This window comes from Aphis gossypii, chromosome 1 (genome assembly GCF_020184175.1).
Source record: "Aphis gossypii isolate Hap1 chromosome 1, ASM2018417v2, whole genome shotgun sequence".
Classification (NCBI taxonomy): Eukaryota; Metazoa; Arthropoda; class Insecta; order Hemiptera; family Aphididae; genus Aphis; species Aphis gossypii.
In genome coordinates this window covers 80,769,025-80,787,889 of record NC_065530.1, presented here as the reverse complement: position 1 = coordinate 80,787,889, position 18,865 = coordinate 80,769,025, and the positions used below count along the sequence as shown (strand labels likewise).

General features: G+C 25.4%; 4 protein-coding genes across 5 annotated transcripts; 2 read left to right on the top strand and 2 right to left on the bottom strand.

Moving 5' to 3' along the window:
• The first annotated feature begins 3,299 nt into the window (after positions 1–3,299).
• Positions 3,300–6,212, top strand: LOC114122795 (UDP-N-acetylglucosamine--dolichyl-phosphate N-acetylglucosaminephosphotransferase). The gene is made up of 7 exons (XM_027985557.2): positions 3,300–3,602; positions 3,771–3,891; positions 4,142–4,355; positions 4,450–4,681; positions 4,750–4,938; positions 5,284–5,509; positions 5,565–6,212. The coding sequence occupies exons 1-7, from the start codon at positions 3,454–3,456 to the stop codon at positions 5,628–5,630; spliced, it is 1,197 nt and encodes a 398-aa protein (XP_027841358.2). The 5' UTR covers positions 3,300–3,453; the 3' UTR covers positions 5,631–6,212.
• A 675-nt stretch (positions 6,213–6,887) lies between these two features.
• LOC114122781 (actin-like protein 6B) lies at positions 6,888–9,907 on the top strand. Its single transcript, XM_027985542.2, has 5 exons — positions 6,888–7,330; positions 7,415–7,806; positions 7,876–8,127; positions 9,096–9,275; positions 9,355–9,907. Exons 1-5 carry the CDS (start codon positions 7,081–7,083, stop codon positions 9,568–9,570), a joined length of 1,290 nt encoding a protein of 429 aa, XP_027841343.1. The 5' UTR covers positions 6,888–7,080; the 3' UTR covers positions 9,571–9,907.
• A 254-nt stretch (positions 9,908–10,161) lies between these two features.
• LOC114122782 (GATOR complex protein NPRL2) lies at positions 10,162–14,536 on the bottom strand. 2 transcript variants are annotated; one of them, XM_027985543.2, is made up of 10 exons: positions 14,518–14,536; positions 13,441–13,546; positions 13,138–13,229; positions 12,927–13,083; positions 12,522–12,651; positions 11,893–12,026; positions 11,711–11,808; positions 11,500–11,630; positions 11,269–11,438; positions 10,162–10,483 (listed from the first exon to the last, which is right to left on the bottom strand). In XM_027985543.2, the coding sequence occupies exons 2-10, from the start codon at positions 13,528–13,530 to the stop codon at positions 10,319–10,321; spliced, it is 1,167 nt and encodes a 388-aa protein (XP_027841344.1). In that variant the 5' UTR covers positions 13,531–13,546; positions 14,518–14,536; the 3' UTR covers positions 10,162–10,318. The 2 variants fall into 2 exon arrangements, with proteins under 2 accessions (XP_027841344.1, XP_050054636.1); XM_050198679.1 differs by lacking the exon at positions 14,518–14,536 and having other exon boundaries at positions 13,441–14,183.
• A 1,050-nt stretch (positions 14,537–15,586) lies between these two features.
• Positions 15,587–18,817, bottom strand: LOC114122783 (casein kinase II subunit beta). The gene is made up of 6 exons (XM_027985544.2): positions 18,604–18,817; positions 18,289–18,364; positions 18,128–18,230; positions 17,084–17,275; positions 16,760–16,949; positions 15,587–15,839 (listed from the first exon to the last, which is right to left on the bottom strand). The coding sequence occupies exons 2-6, from the start codon at positions 18,358–18,360 to the stop codon at positions 15,734–15,736; spliced, it is 663 nt and encodes a 220-aa protein (XP_027841345.1). The 5' UTR covers positions 18,361–18,364; positions 18,604–18,817; the 3' UTR covers positions 15,587–15,733.
• Between the last annotated feature and the right edge of the window lie 48 nt (positions 18,818–18,865).

Genomic DNA, 18,865 nt, shown 5'->3' with positions numbered 1-18,865 from the left:
TTTGTTGATTGGTGATTCGTATTTTTTGTCAATTTTTTAGGAAATATACATGTTTTAGAACCTGATACGGTATATTGACCAAATCTTCCTGTTAGGACGAAAAAGACAAAAAATTAATGTTACTGCTGTTTAGTGTACAAGTGTTATACATGCAATTTTAATAATTTATGTATTATGTACTATGTACACCAGGGGTGGCCAAACCGCGGCTCGCCACATGAACTTTTATGGCTTGCATCGTATCGTATCGTACCAACAAAAAATTTTTAATATGAATTTATATAACCTTTTTTTTACATTTTGGCTCTTCCATATTTATTAATACACTTAGTGGCTCGCGAGTCTCTTCTAGCTAGCCACCCCTGATGTATACTCATAGTCTGTAGTCTGTAGAGTGATGAATGCAAAAATTGATTAATGTAAGGGCATATAATTTATACATAAAAAATATGTAATATACATTAAGTATACAGGTACAAAAAAAAAATACTTATCTAATATCTTTATCAATTTTTAAAACTGTTAATTTTTAATTCTTTCTTATTCCATTATAGTTATTACTTATTGCGAAAATCAATAGGTAAATGTATCAAGTTATAATACGTGCAAATTATAATTTTAATTTTAATGAACTAAACTAGTAATTAGCTTTAATCATGTAGATTACTACAAATTATTAGTTTAGCGAATATAACACATTACAACTATGAGCAATAATGCAATATATTTATATGTACGGCATGATATTTACTTATTTGAAAATCATTCTCTGTAGTTTTTCGATAAGTACCTCTTTTATTCTTATTCACCACGTTCATATTTAATATTTATTTTCACCTGTTAATATAGATTAAAAATTATTTAGTATACTACAGTATTATAGATATAGAACTGTATTATAGAGGCATCATTTCAGATTTTATCATGGGAAAGTGAAATTTCGTTAGCTCGATATTCATTTGGTTAAAATAAAAGATGAGTACTATAACAAAACTAATAGTTAAAAATGCATAAATTACAATTTATAACTATAATCTATAAGTTAAAGAAGTATTTTCAAAAGACTATAAGACAGACAAGTAAGACATAAAAAAATAACACAAATATTATAATTTATAAACCTTTACCTACAGGCTACAGGACTTGAAAATTGGTTTAGTTTTAAAACTGATTGTAAAACAAATAATTAACTAAATTTTAAGTATGTTTATATTTTATACGAAAAAATTTTATAATAAAAATAAAAATAAATATTAGTGCCTAATGCCAATTCAGGCCTCACCTTTCAAATTCTTTATTTTTGTAAAAACTTTTTTGAAATTTATTTACTCTAGTTAATCATTAGTTATTACTTATTATTAATATTACACATAACCATTGTATTTTGTAAACAGCTTTTTTTCTTAGACAAAAATAAACATAAAACAATCAGTTATAAAGTGTCGCTTTTATAATATTTTTTTTCCACCACGATTTCTAAAAATAATAATGATTTTATAATAAAATTGTGTAATTCTTTTGTTAGGTTGATTATATAAGTATGAAAATGTATAACCTAAACCCTCCCGAAAAAAAAATGTTTTTTGTGTACGCGGCTGAGAATAATACATATAAAAATACAAAATGCTACACCAATTTTATAAAAAATCAAATCTCTATTTCTTATAACACCGTATCAAAGCAAATAATTATAGTGTATGCTATATACAAACAGAACAAATGAGTTAGAGCCGTAAGAACACAATTTTTATAAATACGATACCTATCCGAAGTTAGAATTTAGAAGTCTCAATCGTTTTACAGTTTTACAATGACATTAACAGTGACCAACTCAATTATATATCTATAATAGCCATTAGCTACAAAAGTTGTTTCGAACATTATAAAAATTATATTTGTATAAAATATGTAATATAGATGAAAATATATTTTTATATATAAAAGCCATTTAAATTTCTTTAATTTCGACAAAACAGATAATTACAATTTTAGTAATTGTTTTATTTATTACTTAATTAGTACAATTTTAAAGAAGATTTTTCTTAATAACATGTGTATATGTGTAATATAAGTAATAGCAATGCATTTCATAATATGCATTACAAAATAATACTATATGTAGGTAAACTTATTATATTACCTACGTACCTACCTAATATAATCAGTGGCGTCATTTTGGGGATGGCAAGGTGGGCATTTGCCCCTATCTAATTTTAAAAGCAGTCTGATGGACCAGTGTCAGCCTGTTGCCGTTTAACTATTATTATTATAACAATTAATACAACAATCAGTATTTAAAATTATAAAAATTATAAAATAAGTGAAGTGGGAATAGTAATTTGATAAAATGTAAGTAGATATTTGTTTGCGAGCAAAGCGATTAGTTTTTTTACGTATTCAAGCCGGGTAAAACTTTTGACCCTGTCTATATTGAAAACCGAAATGACTTGAGACTTTCCTAAATACAATTATTAAATTATACATAATACATGACATATAGCATTTATAGTACCTATATTACATTATATTATAGCTAATGGTTAGTATAACACTATAATAACCCCTAAATTACTTATGTACGAATTATAATAATTAAGTCGGAGAGTATCTTTCCTTTTATCTTATTATAAAAATCTATTATATTTTTATAACAATAATGTGTTGTACACCGTCCTGTACACATTGTACGTATTTATAAAATAAATTTAAAAATAACTTTGAACCTAATCATCTCATTTAACTATTTAAGGATTACATAACTACAGTAAGTTGCATAACTATAATTATACTCCTTAAATTAGCTTCCATAAGCAGTCTACATTCTACACTACTACATTACGCCATCTACACAAAGAAAATTAAGTGTAAAACATAAAACAATAGACTTCTGACTTACCTTAAACAACAACAAAATATGTATTCCGTTTATCTTAGAACTTGAGAAACTGAATATCAGAATAACTAGTTTCTAGTAATTATTCCGCTGAATGACAAACAAATTGTTGTTCTTTATAAACCGTGAAATGTCAAACTGTCAAGTTTCCAGTGATGTGATTGATTTAACAAAATAATTCTTTATTAACTTCTAAATTGGCGCGAAACTACTTATAATATTCTACTCCATGAAAAATCATATTATCATTATTTATCAAAATATCCATGAATATTTTAAAATCGCGATAATATAACAACAGATTAAAACAATTTGTTGTTTTAATATTTATTTAAATAAATATAATAATATTAAATTAACATGTTGAATAGCAAATATTTTGATTTTATGAATTATCATAAACAATAATCACAATCTATTTTAAATGGATTTTTTTATTAGTTTTATAATTTACACGTAACATGTCATATGACGTGTATTTTGTAATTTTGTATTGCTACCTCTTGTTATAATAATGTTTAGTTAATGTATTAAGTCATAATATAATTTATATTTTAATAATGGAAACTCTTTATTTAATTATTATTAATGTTATCCTTAGTGTATTTGCCTTTTTTTGTACTTACAACATTATACCACATTTAAAATCTATGTTTATAAGTGCCAATTTATATGGAAAAGATTTAAATAAAAAATCTGATAATAAAATGTAAGTTCAAAATATTTTTAAATGTATCTAAATTTTATATTTTTACATTTATATGTACTTTGTAACACTAATTATTACTTGATTTAAATTCTTTATTATTATTAAAAAAAAATAATTTTTAACATTTTATCAATAATATTTCAATAACTTTATATTATTTTGATTTAGACCTGAAGCTTTTGGTGTAGTGACAGGATGTACTTTTCTAATCACAATCTTTCTATTGATTCCGCTCATATTTGGCCGACATATGTTGCAAAATGATACTACTCTATTTCCACACAGTGAAGTAATTATTTTATACTTTATTTTAAATAAATATTGCAGTAATAGTTATTTTAATACAACAATTTAATGCTTGGAAATAATTTAAAAATATATTTCAATATTTTAGGATTTATTCTAACAATTATTATAAGTAAGGTGAAATAATATGTATCATTACTTATTATCTATAAACTAAAATATTTAAATGGTATATTGAAATAATATTTTTAATAATTCAAGAAGTCAGTTGTTTGTTTATTTTATTTTTTCAGTTTGTAGAAATGTTAGCTGCTTTGTTATCAATTTGCTGTATGCTTCTATTGGGATTTGCAGACGATGTTCTAAACCTACGATGGCGACATAAACTATTATTACCCACTATTGCTTCTTTACCTTTACTAGTTGTTTATTACATAAATTTTAACTCTACTACAATTATTGTACCTAAACCTTTCAGAGATATTTTTGGAATATCTGTGAACTTAGGTAAGTCGTTTAAGTCATTGTAAATTAGATGTATTTATTAATTATTGGTAACATTACTTACTTCTTTCATTATATTATTTTATGACTTCTACAGGTTTACTTTACTATGTGTACATGGGTATGCTAGCTGTATTTTGTACAAACGCTATAAATATATTAGCTGGAATAAATGGCTTGGAAACTGGACAGAGTCTCATTATTGCAATTTCTATTTTAATTTTTAATGTAATTGAACTATCTGGAGATTGTGTTCAAGCACATTTATTCTCATTGCATTTTATAATACCGTTTATATCTGTTACTTTTGCTTTGTTAAAATTTAATTGGCAAGTAAACTATTAACTATTAAAGCTATTTCAATAATTCAGTAATAAAAAATGTATTGATGTTTCAGGTATCCTTCTGAAGTATTTGTTGGTGATACCTATTGCTATTTCGCTGGTATGACTTTTGCAGTTGTTGGAATTCTTGGTCATTTTAGCAAAACTATGTTATTGTTTTTCTTACCACAAATATTCAATTTTTTGTACTCAATTCCCCAATTATTTCATTTTATAAACTGTCCAAGGCATCGTATTCCAAGGTATGAAATGAATAATTATAATGTAGGATATAGCAAAAAAAACTCCTTGGTTAGTAAAACTAATAAAAACCAAACCAAGTAAATTAGTCAAATATCAAAAAATATATTTTATTTATAAATTGTGCATACAATGCCATTTTATATCAATTAGTTTTATAAATTATATCACTTCAGTGGTATATCTCATTTAATTATTAATATTAATAATTAAAAATATACCTCTACTCAAACCAAAACTACTTCCTTATCAGACAAGGGAGTTCTTTTTGCAGCACTCAATATAATAGACCTATTACAGCATAAGTCATTAATTAATAAAACAAATAAAAACATTATTATATTTAGATTGGACAAATATGGAACACTATCACCAAGTTATACAGAATGTGATAATATTTCAACCATTGGAAAGATGTGTTTGAAATTATTTTCTATTTTTAAAATTATTCATATTGAAGAGAAATCAGATGGAAATATTAAATGTAATAATCTAACACTTATCAATCTATGTCTACTTAAAATAGGACCAACTAATGAGAAAACGTTGACTATAATATTGTTAATCGTTCAAGTAAGTTTTGATATAACAATGCTATACACATTTGTTACACATTTTTTTTTTTCAGATTGTTTGCAGTTTATTTGCATTTGTCATACGTTACCCATTGGCATCATTATTTTATGATGTATAATCAGTTGCTTACAATGTATTTTTATGTATAAACTATCGAAGTTGAGTTATTTTTGTAAATTTGAACAAATAACAAAATTAAATTGTTACTATTTATTTATTATAAAAAAAATGTCATTTGATTATAAAATTATAATTTTTATGTTTATACAAAATTGAATTGGTTCAGTAAATCACTATGAATATTTCAGTGATCGATAGAAGGTAATAATAATTAATTCATAATAGTAGTAAAATTAATTCTGTTTGAAAAAGATTATCAAATACCTCAGTGGTGTAATTTGGAATTGGTTGTAGGGTGGGTTTGTAATATAAGTTTATAATTTCGTTTTAGTGGGGCTATGTCTCCCCACACCTCCCTTAGATTAAAATACGTCTGAAGGGATATATCCCCATATCCTCCCCCATAATTACGCCACTGAAATACCTCATAATACACACTAATCAAGCATTTTATTTTATGATGAAATTTATAATAAACAGTCCAATGGGACTTGTAGAAAAATAAATATTTAAAAATCTTTTGTTAAATACTGCTATTATTTATTTTATAAAATATTAAATTCACAGTTTATAACTTGTTTATGACGTCACATTTAATCTTTTATTGAAGGATAATGAAGTATACAGTTGTAGCCCATAAGCACAAAAAAAATACCTTTTTAATAACCTATAAGCGCAATCCATTTTATTAAAAAAGTGTTTTAATTAAAATCGTAGTTATTATTAACATTAAATTAAGCATTAACAGTGATATTAAAATTAGTTCAAAAATAAAAAATATAATTAAAAGTATCATTTTAAATTATTTAAACAAGTATCAACAAATAAAAAATATAATTTTGAGTACTACCTATTGGCGAGTTTTCACTGTTACTTTTTTTGTACATGGTAAACTAACTATTACGTCATTAGATCACGATTATATATAATTTAGGTCTATGACTGCATGTATATTTTTCTCTTTATTGTAGGATCAATTTCATGTGGCCTATACCATATCCTCATTAAAAAAAGCTATGTCAACTAAATTTGTCGTGAGCACGATCTTACGAGGTATAAGATTTACATCTTATATCGTTATCAAAAGATACATTAAAATCCCGCTAAAATATTTTAAAATAAATACTTTAAAGATAATAAACCACAGTGGGCTTGTTACGCTCAAATCAATTCCATCTCGTACATCACATTTGGTTACACTGTGAACTGTGAAGTATAAACAAACCCGGCGTCTCGTATCTAAGTGTCATCCTACTGGCTTCTATCCTATCACATCATCAACATAGTATTACAATTTAGATGTTTTGTGTTTAGAGTTAACTATTTTCGCCTTAATTCATAACACGGTATGTGACTTCATTATTTTAATTTAAGTTCAGTGTAACGTACTTAAATTTTTGTTGAAATCATTTATTATTGGTTGCATAAAATTCATACCAAAATTAAACATGAATAGCGGTATGCTATATGGTGGAGACGAAATCGGGGCTTTGGTGTTTGACTTAGGGTCACAATCGTTTCGTATCGGTTATGCCCAAGAAGATACACCAAAAGCAGAAATACCTGCAGTGGTTGGTGTTTCGAGCGATGGTACAGCAGACACCAGTATGTTAGAACCTGGAGCTAAACAAGGCAATCGCATCAACGAAAACACCAAACATTTCATCGACATTAACTCATTGTGTGTCCCTCGAAAAGGTAATTGAAAATAAATACCTATAAAAACTTGCAGCTTATGAATTATAATGATAATTTATTTATTATCAAATATGCTTTTAATAGGTATGGAAGTAGTGAGCTATATGAAAGATGGTATGATCGATGATTGGGATTTGTTTGAGAAAATATTAGATTACTCTTACTCAAAGTGCTTACAAACGGAATCGCAATATCACCCAGTATTATTTACCGAGTCTCCATTAAATATCAGATCTAAAAGAGAAAAATTGGTCGAATTAATGTTTGAAAAGTATAATGTGCCAGCTACTTTTCTTGGCAAAAATGCTGTATTAGCTGCATTCTCTTGTGGTCGCTCTACTGGTATTGTGGTAGATAGTGGAGCAACACATACTTCTGCCATTCCTGTTCATGATGGTTATGTTATACCTAGTGCAATTGTCAAATCTCCATTAGGTGGAGACTTCATTAGTATGCAATGTAGACAGTTCCTAAAAGTTAGTATCTGTATAATTTGACTAATTTGTTTAGTAATTTACTTTATTTTGTAATTACTTCTTTTATAGGAGAATGAAATTGAAGTGGTTCCGCATTATATGGTAGCACAGAAAGAACAGGTAAAAGAAAAAGAAAAGCCAGTATGGACCAAAAAGCATACACTCCCTGAAGTAACTACTTCTTGGCATAATTATATGTGTAAAGGAGTTATCCAGGACTTGAAACATTCTATATTACAAGTATCTGAAAGTCCATATGATGAAAGAATAATATCAGCTCTTCCGACTTCACATTTTGAGTTTCCTAATGGCTATAATCAAGTAATAATTTTAAAGTTATTAATAAAACATAGAAGTTTATATCTTTTCCATTTTATTTTTATCTAAATCTTTTGGGTAATTAATAATACCACAGTTATATTAAGTATTTATAACTAATAAAATTGAAATAAAGGCAACAAAATAAAATTAGAAAATTTAATTTCCTATAGTACCTACCTATTATTAAAATTATTAAACCTATTAAAAATATTATTTTTTTTTATTTAGTATTCTTTACTCCAAACAACAATTTCAAAATTTGGTAGTATTTATAAGTTTTTTTTTTTACATAATTTATAAAAATGAATATGCAGTAAACTTTTAATATTTCAGTATAACGTTTTTTCATGGTATGCTATTCAAGTGGCATTTAAGCAATAGAAATGTTTAATCCTATGTAAACCAATGTAATTAAAATAATTAATAAATGACTTTAAAATACTTAACATAAAAATAAAGCATTTTAGAGGACATTGATTAATCTTAGAAAGCAAATAAAATTATAACTTATTTACTTTTTAATTTAAAGACAATATATGGTAATACTTAAACTTTAAATTTTCATATACAATGATTTTTTTCTATTTAATTTCAAAACATATTTAACATTTTTGAATAAAATTGTCTTACATAATTTCTAGTGGATATAAAAAAAAAAATTTTAAAGTTTTTACTTTTTTAAATAACTACATAAATTTCTAATTTCATATTCTGAAGTAGAATATGTCGATACATAAAAATTTTAATTTTTACGAGTATTTATAAGTATTTGAAATTTAGATGATCTTAAATTAAAGGATTAACACCTTACATTTCTCAAGATATCCTCATACTACTATACTCACTTAAACTTTAAACACTTATAACTCATACACTACTCATCCAAATTTTGATTTTTTTTATTTATTAAAATATTTAGTATAATTAGCTTATCTATAATAACAATTAATACATTATTTTATTTTTAGGAATTTGGTAATGAAAGATTCAAAATACCGGAAGCTTTATTTGATCCAAGTGCTAGTATGGGTGGTTCCATGTTGGGTGTGAGTCATATTGTTACTACAAGTGTCGGAATGTGTGATGTGGATGTAAGGCCAGCCTTGTACAACAATGTTATTGTCACTGGAGGAAATTCGTTTTTACAAGTAAATTATTGAATTGTGTATTAACTATTAAGTTAGAAAACATAATATTTATTAATTTATGGTATTTATAAATCCAAAGGGTTTCCCAGAAAGATTAAACAGAGATCTTTCTGCCCGTATACCAGCTAGCATGAGATTAAAATTAATTGCGCCTAATGGATCCACTGAAAGAAGATTTGGCGCTTGGATTGGTGGTTCAATATTAGCATCAATTGGAACTTTTCAGCAAATGTGGATTAGTCATCAAGAATTTAAAGAAGGAGGTAAAAGTCAAATTGATCGCAAGTGCCCATAATAGATCATTACTTATTATTTTATACAATACAATTTTATACATTTACTTGTACTTTTGTAGTATGTATTTTATACTTTTTTATATATATAACACTGGATGTCTCATTTAACAATTACATTATCTTTAAGATAAACAAATATAATTTAAAGTTTATATCTAAAGTCTTCATCCTATTTGAAAAAAAAAACAAGCTGTAATATTTTTTTTCTGTGTATTACGTGTGTATATATGTACAATATATATTAAATATATGTTTGAAATCAAAATTAAATTGTTATGGAGTTGCATCTGAGATGTCCTAATTCCATGATAATAAATTAAAATTTTTCATTTATTAGACTTGCATCATTTTTTATTAACCAACAGTATGTTTTCTTTTGAATTTTAGCACTGTATAGTTTTCAATTAATTTTTAAGTATAACTTTTCTCATATATTAAATTATAATTCTTCTTCGATTTTTACACTAATGTTATACATTGAATTTGAATCGTAGGACTACCAATAAATTCAAAATTAAGTCTCCAATTTACACATTTCATAATAATATTATATTGGGGGGGCATCATTAAATTTATATATTTAATTGATATAAATGTAAAAAAAATTATCTTTTATATTTAATGCCAAACAATAATAAATAATTTATAACAATATTTCCATTAATCATAAAAATTCGTTTTTCTTATGATATTATACATTACAGTTTACATACTTCAATATATATTTTTTAACATAATAGTTTCTAGCTATTTCCATACTGATACTATTCTTATGTCCCTTTCAATTTCTTCATCCAACTGATATACATCTGAATTCGTAAAACAGCTAATTATATTGAGTGAATTTAGGCCATTATAGTAGTTCCCCATAAATGTTTTATCAACATCTTTTTCTTTTAATACCACAGGATACTAAAACAAAATAAATGTATTAAAAAAATTAATTATTACATCTAAAAAAAGATTTTAAGTACATTTTTTAAAATACTTTATTTTAAAAGAGTTATAAAAAAATAATATTAATTAATGAAGATAAACAATTTTAAAATCGCAATGTGTTGTTCTGTTATAGAAAATTTAATTTAAAACAGTAATTACTAATTTGGAATTAACTCTAAAACTAATAAAATATATTTATTACATATTATGTTATTTATTAGAGAATAAATAGAATGTTATATCTTATGACTTATATGACAATAAAACTCTCATCTCCAAGTAGGTTAGGTGGTAGATGATTTTTTTGGTGGGAAAATTTTTTATTTTAACATAGGTACTGTGATAGTTATGAAACAATTAATTGATCTAGAACTTCAGGAACAAATATATTTAATTTACTCCAAAAATAATGAAACATAATAACAAGGTTAAAATATGAATTGATTTCAAAATTCTTGAACAAAAATCTCCATGACAAGCACACAAAAACAGCCAAAGATAAACTATAATATAGTAAATATACAATGTAAACAAGTAAAATTGAGCTATCATAGTTTAGACTAGTAGCTAATAAAAAAAAATAAGTGAAATTTGAACAAAAACACTTCATTGTATACAAAAAAAAAACTAATCTAGATCTAATTATATAACAGTAGTTATCCTAGAAATATTTTAATTAAGTTAAAATGTATTACTTGAGATAAATTAAATAATTACTATACGGTATTGTCTATATAGCCTATACCTATAAAATTTACCTTTCTCAACTGGCGAATGTAACCATTAGCAAGCCCGTAGAGTACTAAATTTCTTTCATCAATATTTATTGAAACTGGATTATACCTTAAACAGACATCAATAAATCGTGATCCTTGCCTCATTGCAGAAAATACAGTGAATATGTCTTTGAATGTTGCTTTTGGTCCACCTAAAGAATAATAGTTATAAACATGCATTTAATATCAAATAAAAATGTTAAATTTACAAACCTGGTCGTGATATAGCACTAATTGCTTCATCATAACGACTTTTATTTCTTGCAAGTTGTCCAATTTTAGTAGTACATACATACATATTACTATAACGAAATAAATCTACTAATGAAACAGCATTACAATAACTAAAAAAGTACAAAATATCAAAATTATATCATCTGAACAACTGGATAGTTACGTGTTTAAATAAAACCAAATAAATTACACTAGATTTTGAATACAAGCGGCGACCACTTCAATATCCAATTTGGAAAGTTTAGAAATTTTAGATACATGGTTTACTCCATCAATAAATGGGGCTACCTAAAAACCACAAGAATTTATTATTTTTAAATTACACAACTATAACAGCAATACTACAAATTGAATCATGAAGAATACACTCACTTGTCTGGTCGTTAAATCCCACTGTTCATCTAAAAAATCTATTTCAGATACTAATAATGGAACATCAAAATCCAATGGAGTAGGTGGATTACGTGAAACTTCAATAACATTTAAATAGATAATGGATTGCCGAGCTTTAAATATCATAATTAGAAATATTAGGAATAGTGTCTTGTTTATGTATACAAATATAATTTAATTCCTAACTATACTTAGAATAGTTAAGGTTGCTGATGTATATAAACATTTTTTTTTCTTTTGGCATCTACAATTTTATGGATAATTCATATTTTTTTAAATCATTATTCATAATTAATGTAAATTTGTAATTAATACTGAACATAAAAATGTGATCAAATTAATATGTTTGATGGTAAGAATTGTTAGTGAATTATTAATATTTAAAAGATATTAGTACTTCAGCACCTCCTAAATATTTGTAGCAACATAATTTAAGATGAACACCTATTTTATAAGACTACCCTGCCAACAATTTTACATAAGATGAACCGTTGAATCATATTTAGTATTTAGTACAATACAATAAGTGACAGAAACAAACACAAACAAACTGTCTAAAATGAAAAAATGTATCAATAAAATTTTCAAATATTTTAATATTTTATTACCTATTAATTTACATCTTTTGTGCAGGTTTAAATCTTGCATAACTTGACTCATCAGACATAATAATTCTTCTTGAGACTTTTCTGATTGATCACTTTTAGACAGAAAATTATCTTCTATTTCTAAGTTTAACTGTGTGAAAATTAATACTTTGTTTTTCATTGATATACAAGTTCTATACTAAAAACCAGCTAAAATGAATGATGAATGTATAGTTAGGGGAATTATACTAAAATTTAATTTAATCTTGTCGTCAATTTGCTACCAACTCAATGACAAGAATATTAATTTACTTTACTAAAATCTTAATATATTAATTATTAGTTATGATTATGATTTGTGGGGTAAAATTATATCACTCATTTCATTTGCTAGCCCTGAATAAAACTTAAGATAAAAGCACATACCAAAAAAGTAGATAATTTTTTTACAATGGGTTCATAATGTAATGTATGAGAATTGTGATCGCAAACAAAACACAAATTAAAATAGTATGCATTACGAAGATATTTTTGATCATTAATTTGAATTGGATAACCCAAAATTTTGTTGTCCCTTGTTGTTCTAGAAAAAAGAGGAATTTTAAAAATAATTAATATTTTACAATTAAATACTTACATAGTAATTATAAATTTTTGGAGTTGACCTTTAGGTATCATGTACACACTAACTGTCTCAAACGTATCCTTGCTCAAAAAATCTTTTGGCACCTATAAGCCAACATACATATGATAAATATTTTTATAAGGAATTATTTTTAAGTCATGAAAATAGTAACACAAAAATAATAATTTACTACTACCAACTACATTAAATTATAATGTAAGCAAAATTTTAATAAAAATAAATGTTCAAATCATAGAAATTTAGAAATATTATTTTTTTAAATCTTTGATAAATAAAATATTAAGAAACATTTACCTGACACAAAATCTTTGGTCCAGCGGTGTGATGGAAATGGCAAACAAAAATACATTTTATGGGATTATCATAGGGATCTAATGGTTCCATTTTCAGTGAATAACAACTAGAGGTATTTACAAATATATACAATTTTATATATTATTTCCTAATAATATAAAGGTAATTTAAGACTTAAATGTAATTGTGTAAATAAATTTTAAAACCGTTTAAAAATCTATTGCAGTTAATAAGTAAAACTCAAAATATTTACGATGATAAATTGATAACACAACTCGTGGGCTAAAGATAACGATAATAATATAGAATAGATACCCAGCGCACACACTACACAGCACTACTGCAGCTTGCTGCACACAGCACACCTCAAGCACAGAACTGACAGAACGACTGTGACGCAAGTATACTATCGTGCCAATCCGTATATAAGGGGTGTTTTGGGGGTCCAACCATCCCCCCTGAAATATTGTATAGTTAATAAATTTAATAACTATTAAAACTACTAGAGTACTTGAGTAGTTGTATAGACTAGTGCCTAGAGGTTATCAACTGTACTGCCAACCAGATTACTCAACTTCCATGTACCTAATGAGCAAAGGCCAATACATTATATTATAAAACCCTGTGAAAGTGTGAATAGAATAGACATTTCGATAACAAACACTCACTAGTCGCTTCAGATGAATGATTATGGTGTAAAACGTGGACTAATGTGGCCATTTCCCATAGACAATAGATTATGTATTATTGATGCAATGTAGCTAAAGCTAAATATATGTGGCTTACTAGGTGGATCAATCTATTAAAATTTGTCAATATTTAATACCTTAAATAGATGAATGCATGAACTACAATATTATACAGTTATTCATAGTTAGAATAATTAAGGTCTTGTAAGAAACAATCATAATGTTGCAATTTCATCATATTGAAATAAAAAAAATCGGTCACATTGTATTACCATTGATTATTGTTGAAATCTATAGATTATCTAATAGTTATGTGGTAGTTTATTCTCAATAATATTATATTCTTTTTCAAGATTAATAATATAAAATATTGGAAACTGGTACTTACAATGTTCAACTTTCTTAGAGAACTGATCATTGCTATATCCACTTCGATAATCTTACTACTTAGTTCCTAGTTAGTAAATTAAACATGACACATTTCTCTTATCTTTGCTAAAAAAAAAAAATTAAAATACCACAATAATATTTTCAATGTTATCAGGATTTCTGAGGAAATTTGAGTGTGTTCTATTATTGATTCGAAATTGAACATTTAAGAAACATTTAACTCAGTTTTGTTATTTTCTTTTTACTTCTAATTTTTGGACATAATGAGTAGATGCGTTATGTGACAGTTTCTAGATTGAATTTTTTAATTATTTCAGTTAAATACTGCATTATAAATATAGTATTTATATAAAATAAAAAAATGTATGTTATTGCATTCATAGATAATTCTAAGTATATTCTTTTAATATGCCCTATTATTGCTATTCATTAATATTCAAAATTCTGCTAACTACTAACAAGAAACTTTTAAGTGATATAAACTACATTGGTGTAAAAATTATAATATACTATACTTAAATCAAATCAACACTATGTTTTAACCGAAATAATAAGATATATTAAAAATGTTATACATAAAAAAAAATTGCTATTAATGAAATTATATGTACATACTAATTATTACTTTTAATACATTTTCATTTCACACTTTTCACAATAGCACATTTTGTATTTATTGATGCAGGCTAGATAGTTTTATTATTATAGAAATATTTGCCATGACAAACTTATACAATAATTTGACTGAAACAAATACTTAAAATACTGCATAAGAACTTTAACTCGTTTACTTTTCACTTGTACCGAGATTCATCTAAGTTTACTCAACTTTTTTTGGCACAAAACTATAGAATTTTATTTATTGCAGTTGATAGAATTGAAAAAAAATATAGAAAAAAGCTGCATATAATTTTAAATTATATGTAAAAGAATATAATTTTAAAATGCCAAAAAATCCAGATGTAGGACTTCTAACAACAATTTGGATTGTTATCTAACATAAGTACACAACATGAATTGGAATTGCAAAAAGAATTACTATATACAATTGTGATGAACAAATTACATAAATGTATAAATATAATTTATTAATATAATATACAGCCGACAGCTGGTGAAAATTGTAACTGAAATTATCTTTTGTTTTTGTTAATCTAGTAATGTTTAAGAATAATAAAAATGTGGATAAATTTTCCATTAATAGTTATTATATTTTAACGTTTTCCATTAAAGCTGGTCAGTCTGAGTGGTGTTTTGACATTAGCTGCTGCCTGTTGTTGTATTTGATAAGCCAGACCGTGTATCTTAAAACCATAAAGTCTATAAAACAGTAAACAAATTATTATTATTATTATTATTATGATACTTAATATTATTTTTAACCAAAAACACTATTGCTGAGTTTCATAAACAATCACAAATATATTTTATAAAATGCACTTTATTTATAGTAGACTAAGCTAGAAAAGCATTTTATAAAATGTAGAAATTAATAATACATATTTTAGTACATTTCTTCAATTTTAGAAAAAAGTATATATTTCTCTATTTTTTGTACAAATTTAACATTTTCTGTAAACCATTTACCCACACGTTTTAGTTGTTTATTAATTTACATAATATTTATGCAGCTAAAACTTTGCTATGTTTATCTTAACACTTATTAGAACGCAAGGTGGCTGTTGGAATAATAAAGTGATTTATCCTGGGATCCACCACTGCCAAAGACTACTTTTAAATAAAACAGAGCATAGGAATTTTTTTATTAAAATCTGGATACACTAAATTGAAAACTTTGTACAAAAATCTAATGAAATTGACCAATTTTTGTTATCATACATTATACGTTCAAATTTTAGTAGTTTAAGTATAATATAAGTGGTATTTATACAAATGTTATAAGAAATATAATGTCCATTACATATTAACACATTGACTACGTATTGACACCAATTGGTGTAATGAGGATCATTCAGCAACGTTTTTGAATCATTAGTATCCAATATATGATTAAAGTAAATGGTTTATTATTTTCTATGCGTTGCTGATTGTTACTTAGCGTTATTAAATGCATGACCATATATAAGTAGGAACAATTTCTATGTTAATTTTAGAAAAGTGACATAATATGCACTGGGTGTTAACTGCCAAAAGACATACACAGTCAACATGTTTAAAAACAGTGCATTATCAGCACAAACATTTATCAATGGAAATTTAATTAAAATGTTTACACATACCTAGGCACAAATTGATTGCTAGGCCTAGGCGGTCTGTATTCTGGATGTACCATGAACAACATATGTGGAAAACCTGTACCAAAATAAGCACCATCGGTATGATGATGACGAGATGATTTTGGTGTATACACATCCATACATTTAGGACAGTAAAGCTTAACCATTGCTTCTCCTGGAACATCTGATAAACCTGAACAAAAATATTCTTAATTTATTATGTATTATAACTATTTATAATAATAGAACAATAATTATCTAAAACAAAATATTTGGTATTTAAAATATGACCGTGTATAATATTAAAATAGGTATTATAATATTTACCTATTGGGAGCATTGGTGAATTTTCACAATATACTCGTGGACAGTGTCCAAAATCACCAGTTTGATATTTCTCAATCATTTGAGCAATACCACGGTTTGTCAAAATGTAACGGGCATGTATCAAACCATACAACATCTCAGCAGCTTGTTCGATTAAGTCTGAATGATTTGGGTTGTCATCCAAGTCATCATCTAAATAATTATTTTTATTGAATTAAGAAAGATATTATATAATTTATATAATATAATATTTCGATATTAATGTTTAAAATATTTAAACAATTTTATTTTAAAACATATTATCTTAATATAATGTATATTTTTAATGATTTTTAATGGTTATTAAAGAACACTAAAATTAACAATTAAAAATGACAAAAATCATAAAATTGTAATGATGCCTACATTTTTAACAAAACCTAAATTAACTTTGCCAAGTTTTATAGTATATAAAAAATGTATTAATTTAATAGATCACCAAGATTTAATGAACCAATTACAGACCATTAAATTATGTTTTAGGGATCATTAGCTATTGATTCATTGAATTTGTGATTGTCTATACAACCAGGCACAAATATTGTTTTAAATAATTTATACTTTATTGCATTCAACTTCAATAACAAAGAATTGAATTACATTAAAGTACAATAGGTTTTTAAAAAGATTATGAGCAGAGCACCAAGCAACGAATGTATTGATTATGACATGTGTATCTTTTAGCCAATCATCAAGTATTAGAGCAGAATAAATACTAAATCTTAAGCTTTAGATGTTACTTCTACCGAAAAATTAGATTAAAAAGAAACAAATGATATTAATTAATTTTTAGTACCTAAATCAAGATATTTTTTTATTTAATGAAAATATTTATATTCACATATAACATACATAATTGCATAAATAGGGAATAAAATAAATAAACAGGTTTCCAATGCATTTTAATAATTAGATATCTTATTAGAAACCAGATTTTAGATTATTGTGTAATTTATATTATATTAATCGTAAATTCCAAATACTAAAATAGTAAAGTATACAAACCAGGTTCAAGATCCAAAATCATATCCAAAGCTTGCCTATAATGAGGCACTTGTTCATTAAGTCCTGTCAAATTGAATTTATCTTGAATGTAATCTTCATCGACCTATTAAAAAGTCACAATAAATATAGCTATAAAGTATCATTAAAAAAAATACATTTACCTCGCAGAAAAACTCATTTCCTCGCAGTCCACAAAACCATGAGATCCAAGAAACTTCTTCGGAGCTGCTCATCCTCCTGTCATAAAATTAAGTAAAATACACTATATTATAAATATATACATATGAAATATCAAACTAAAGTTTGTGTTTAAAACAATGTAATGCTTTACCTATAACTTACATAATATATTGAATACTGATAACACATTTTAAGGAAGAATAAATTGAGATACTATAATATATCATTATACAATAGGTCCCAAAAGAATTTCCAACATGTATAAATATATGATTAAGTTTAACCAGATAACTTACCTTCTTTTACTTGGGCTAGCCACGCTTTTATGTTGGACACAATTTCTAAAATGTTTGACGGATATATATTATAAAATGTAAAGTACCTATATAAAGTACTATATTGACTAAGACCTACTGGTTGTTGCCGTCTACAGAATAATAAAAAATGCCAAATGGAATAATAGAAATGTTAAACGATGGATAAGAAATTTGGTGTGGAAAAGAAATCACAGAATAGTAGGAATAGTAGTAAAGTGTACACCAATCATATTCAGTGTGA

Coding starts and splice junctions, on each gene's coding strand:
- LOC114122795 (XM_027985557.2), top strand. CDS start 3,454: ATGGAAACTCTTTATTTAATTATTATTAATGTTATCCTTAGTGTATTT. Junction 4,939..5,283: donor CCAAGGCATCGTATTCCAAG/GTATGAAATGAA, acceptor TATTATATTTAG/ATTGGACAAATATGGAACAC. Junction 5,510..5,564: donor TAATATTGTTAATCGTTCAA/GTAAGTTTTGAT, acceptor TTTTTTTTTCAG/ATTGTTTGCAGTTTATTTGC.
- LOC114122781 (XM_027985542.2), top strand. CDS start 7,081: ATGAATAGCGGTATGCTATATGGTGGAGACGAAATCGGGGCTTTGGTG. Junction 7,331..7,414: donor ATTGTGTGTCCCTCGAAAAG/GTAATTGAAAAT, acceptor TGCTTTTAATAG/GTATGGAAGTAGTGAGCTAT. Junction 8,128..9,095: donor TTCCTAATGGCTATAATCAA/GTAATAATTTTA, acceptor TTTTATTTTTAG/GAATTTGGTAATGAAAGATT.
- LOC114122782 (XM_027985543.2), bottom strand. CDS start 13,530: ATGGAACCATTAGATCCCTATGATAATCCCATAAAATGTATTTTTGTT. Junction 12,652..12,926: donor AAAAATTATCTACTTTTTTG/GTATGTGCTTTT, acceptor ATTTTCACACAG/TTAAACTTAGAAATAGAAGA. Junction 11,439..11,499: donor TAGTGCTATATCACGACCAG/GTTTGTAAATTT, acceptor ATTATTCTTTAG/GTGGACCAAAAGCAACATTC.
- LOC114122783 (XM_027985544.2), bottom strand. CDS start 18,360: ATGAGCAGCTCCGAAGAAGTTTCTTGGATCTCATGGTTTTGTGGACTG. Junction 18,231..18,288: donor GAAATGAGTTTTTCTGCGAG/GTAAATGTATTT, acceptor ACTTTTTAATAG/GTCGATGAAGATTACATTCA. Junction 17,276..18,127: donor GATTTTGGATCTTGAACCTG/GTTTGTATACTT, acceptor ATAATTATTTAG/ATGATGACTTGGATGACAAC.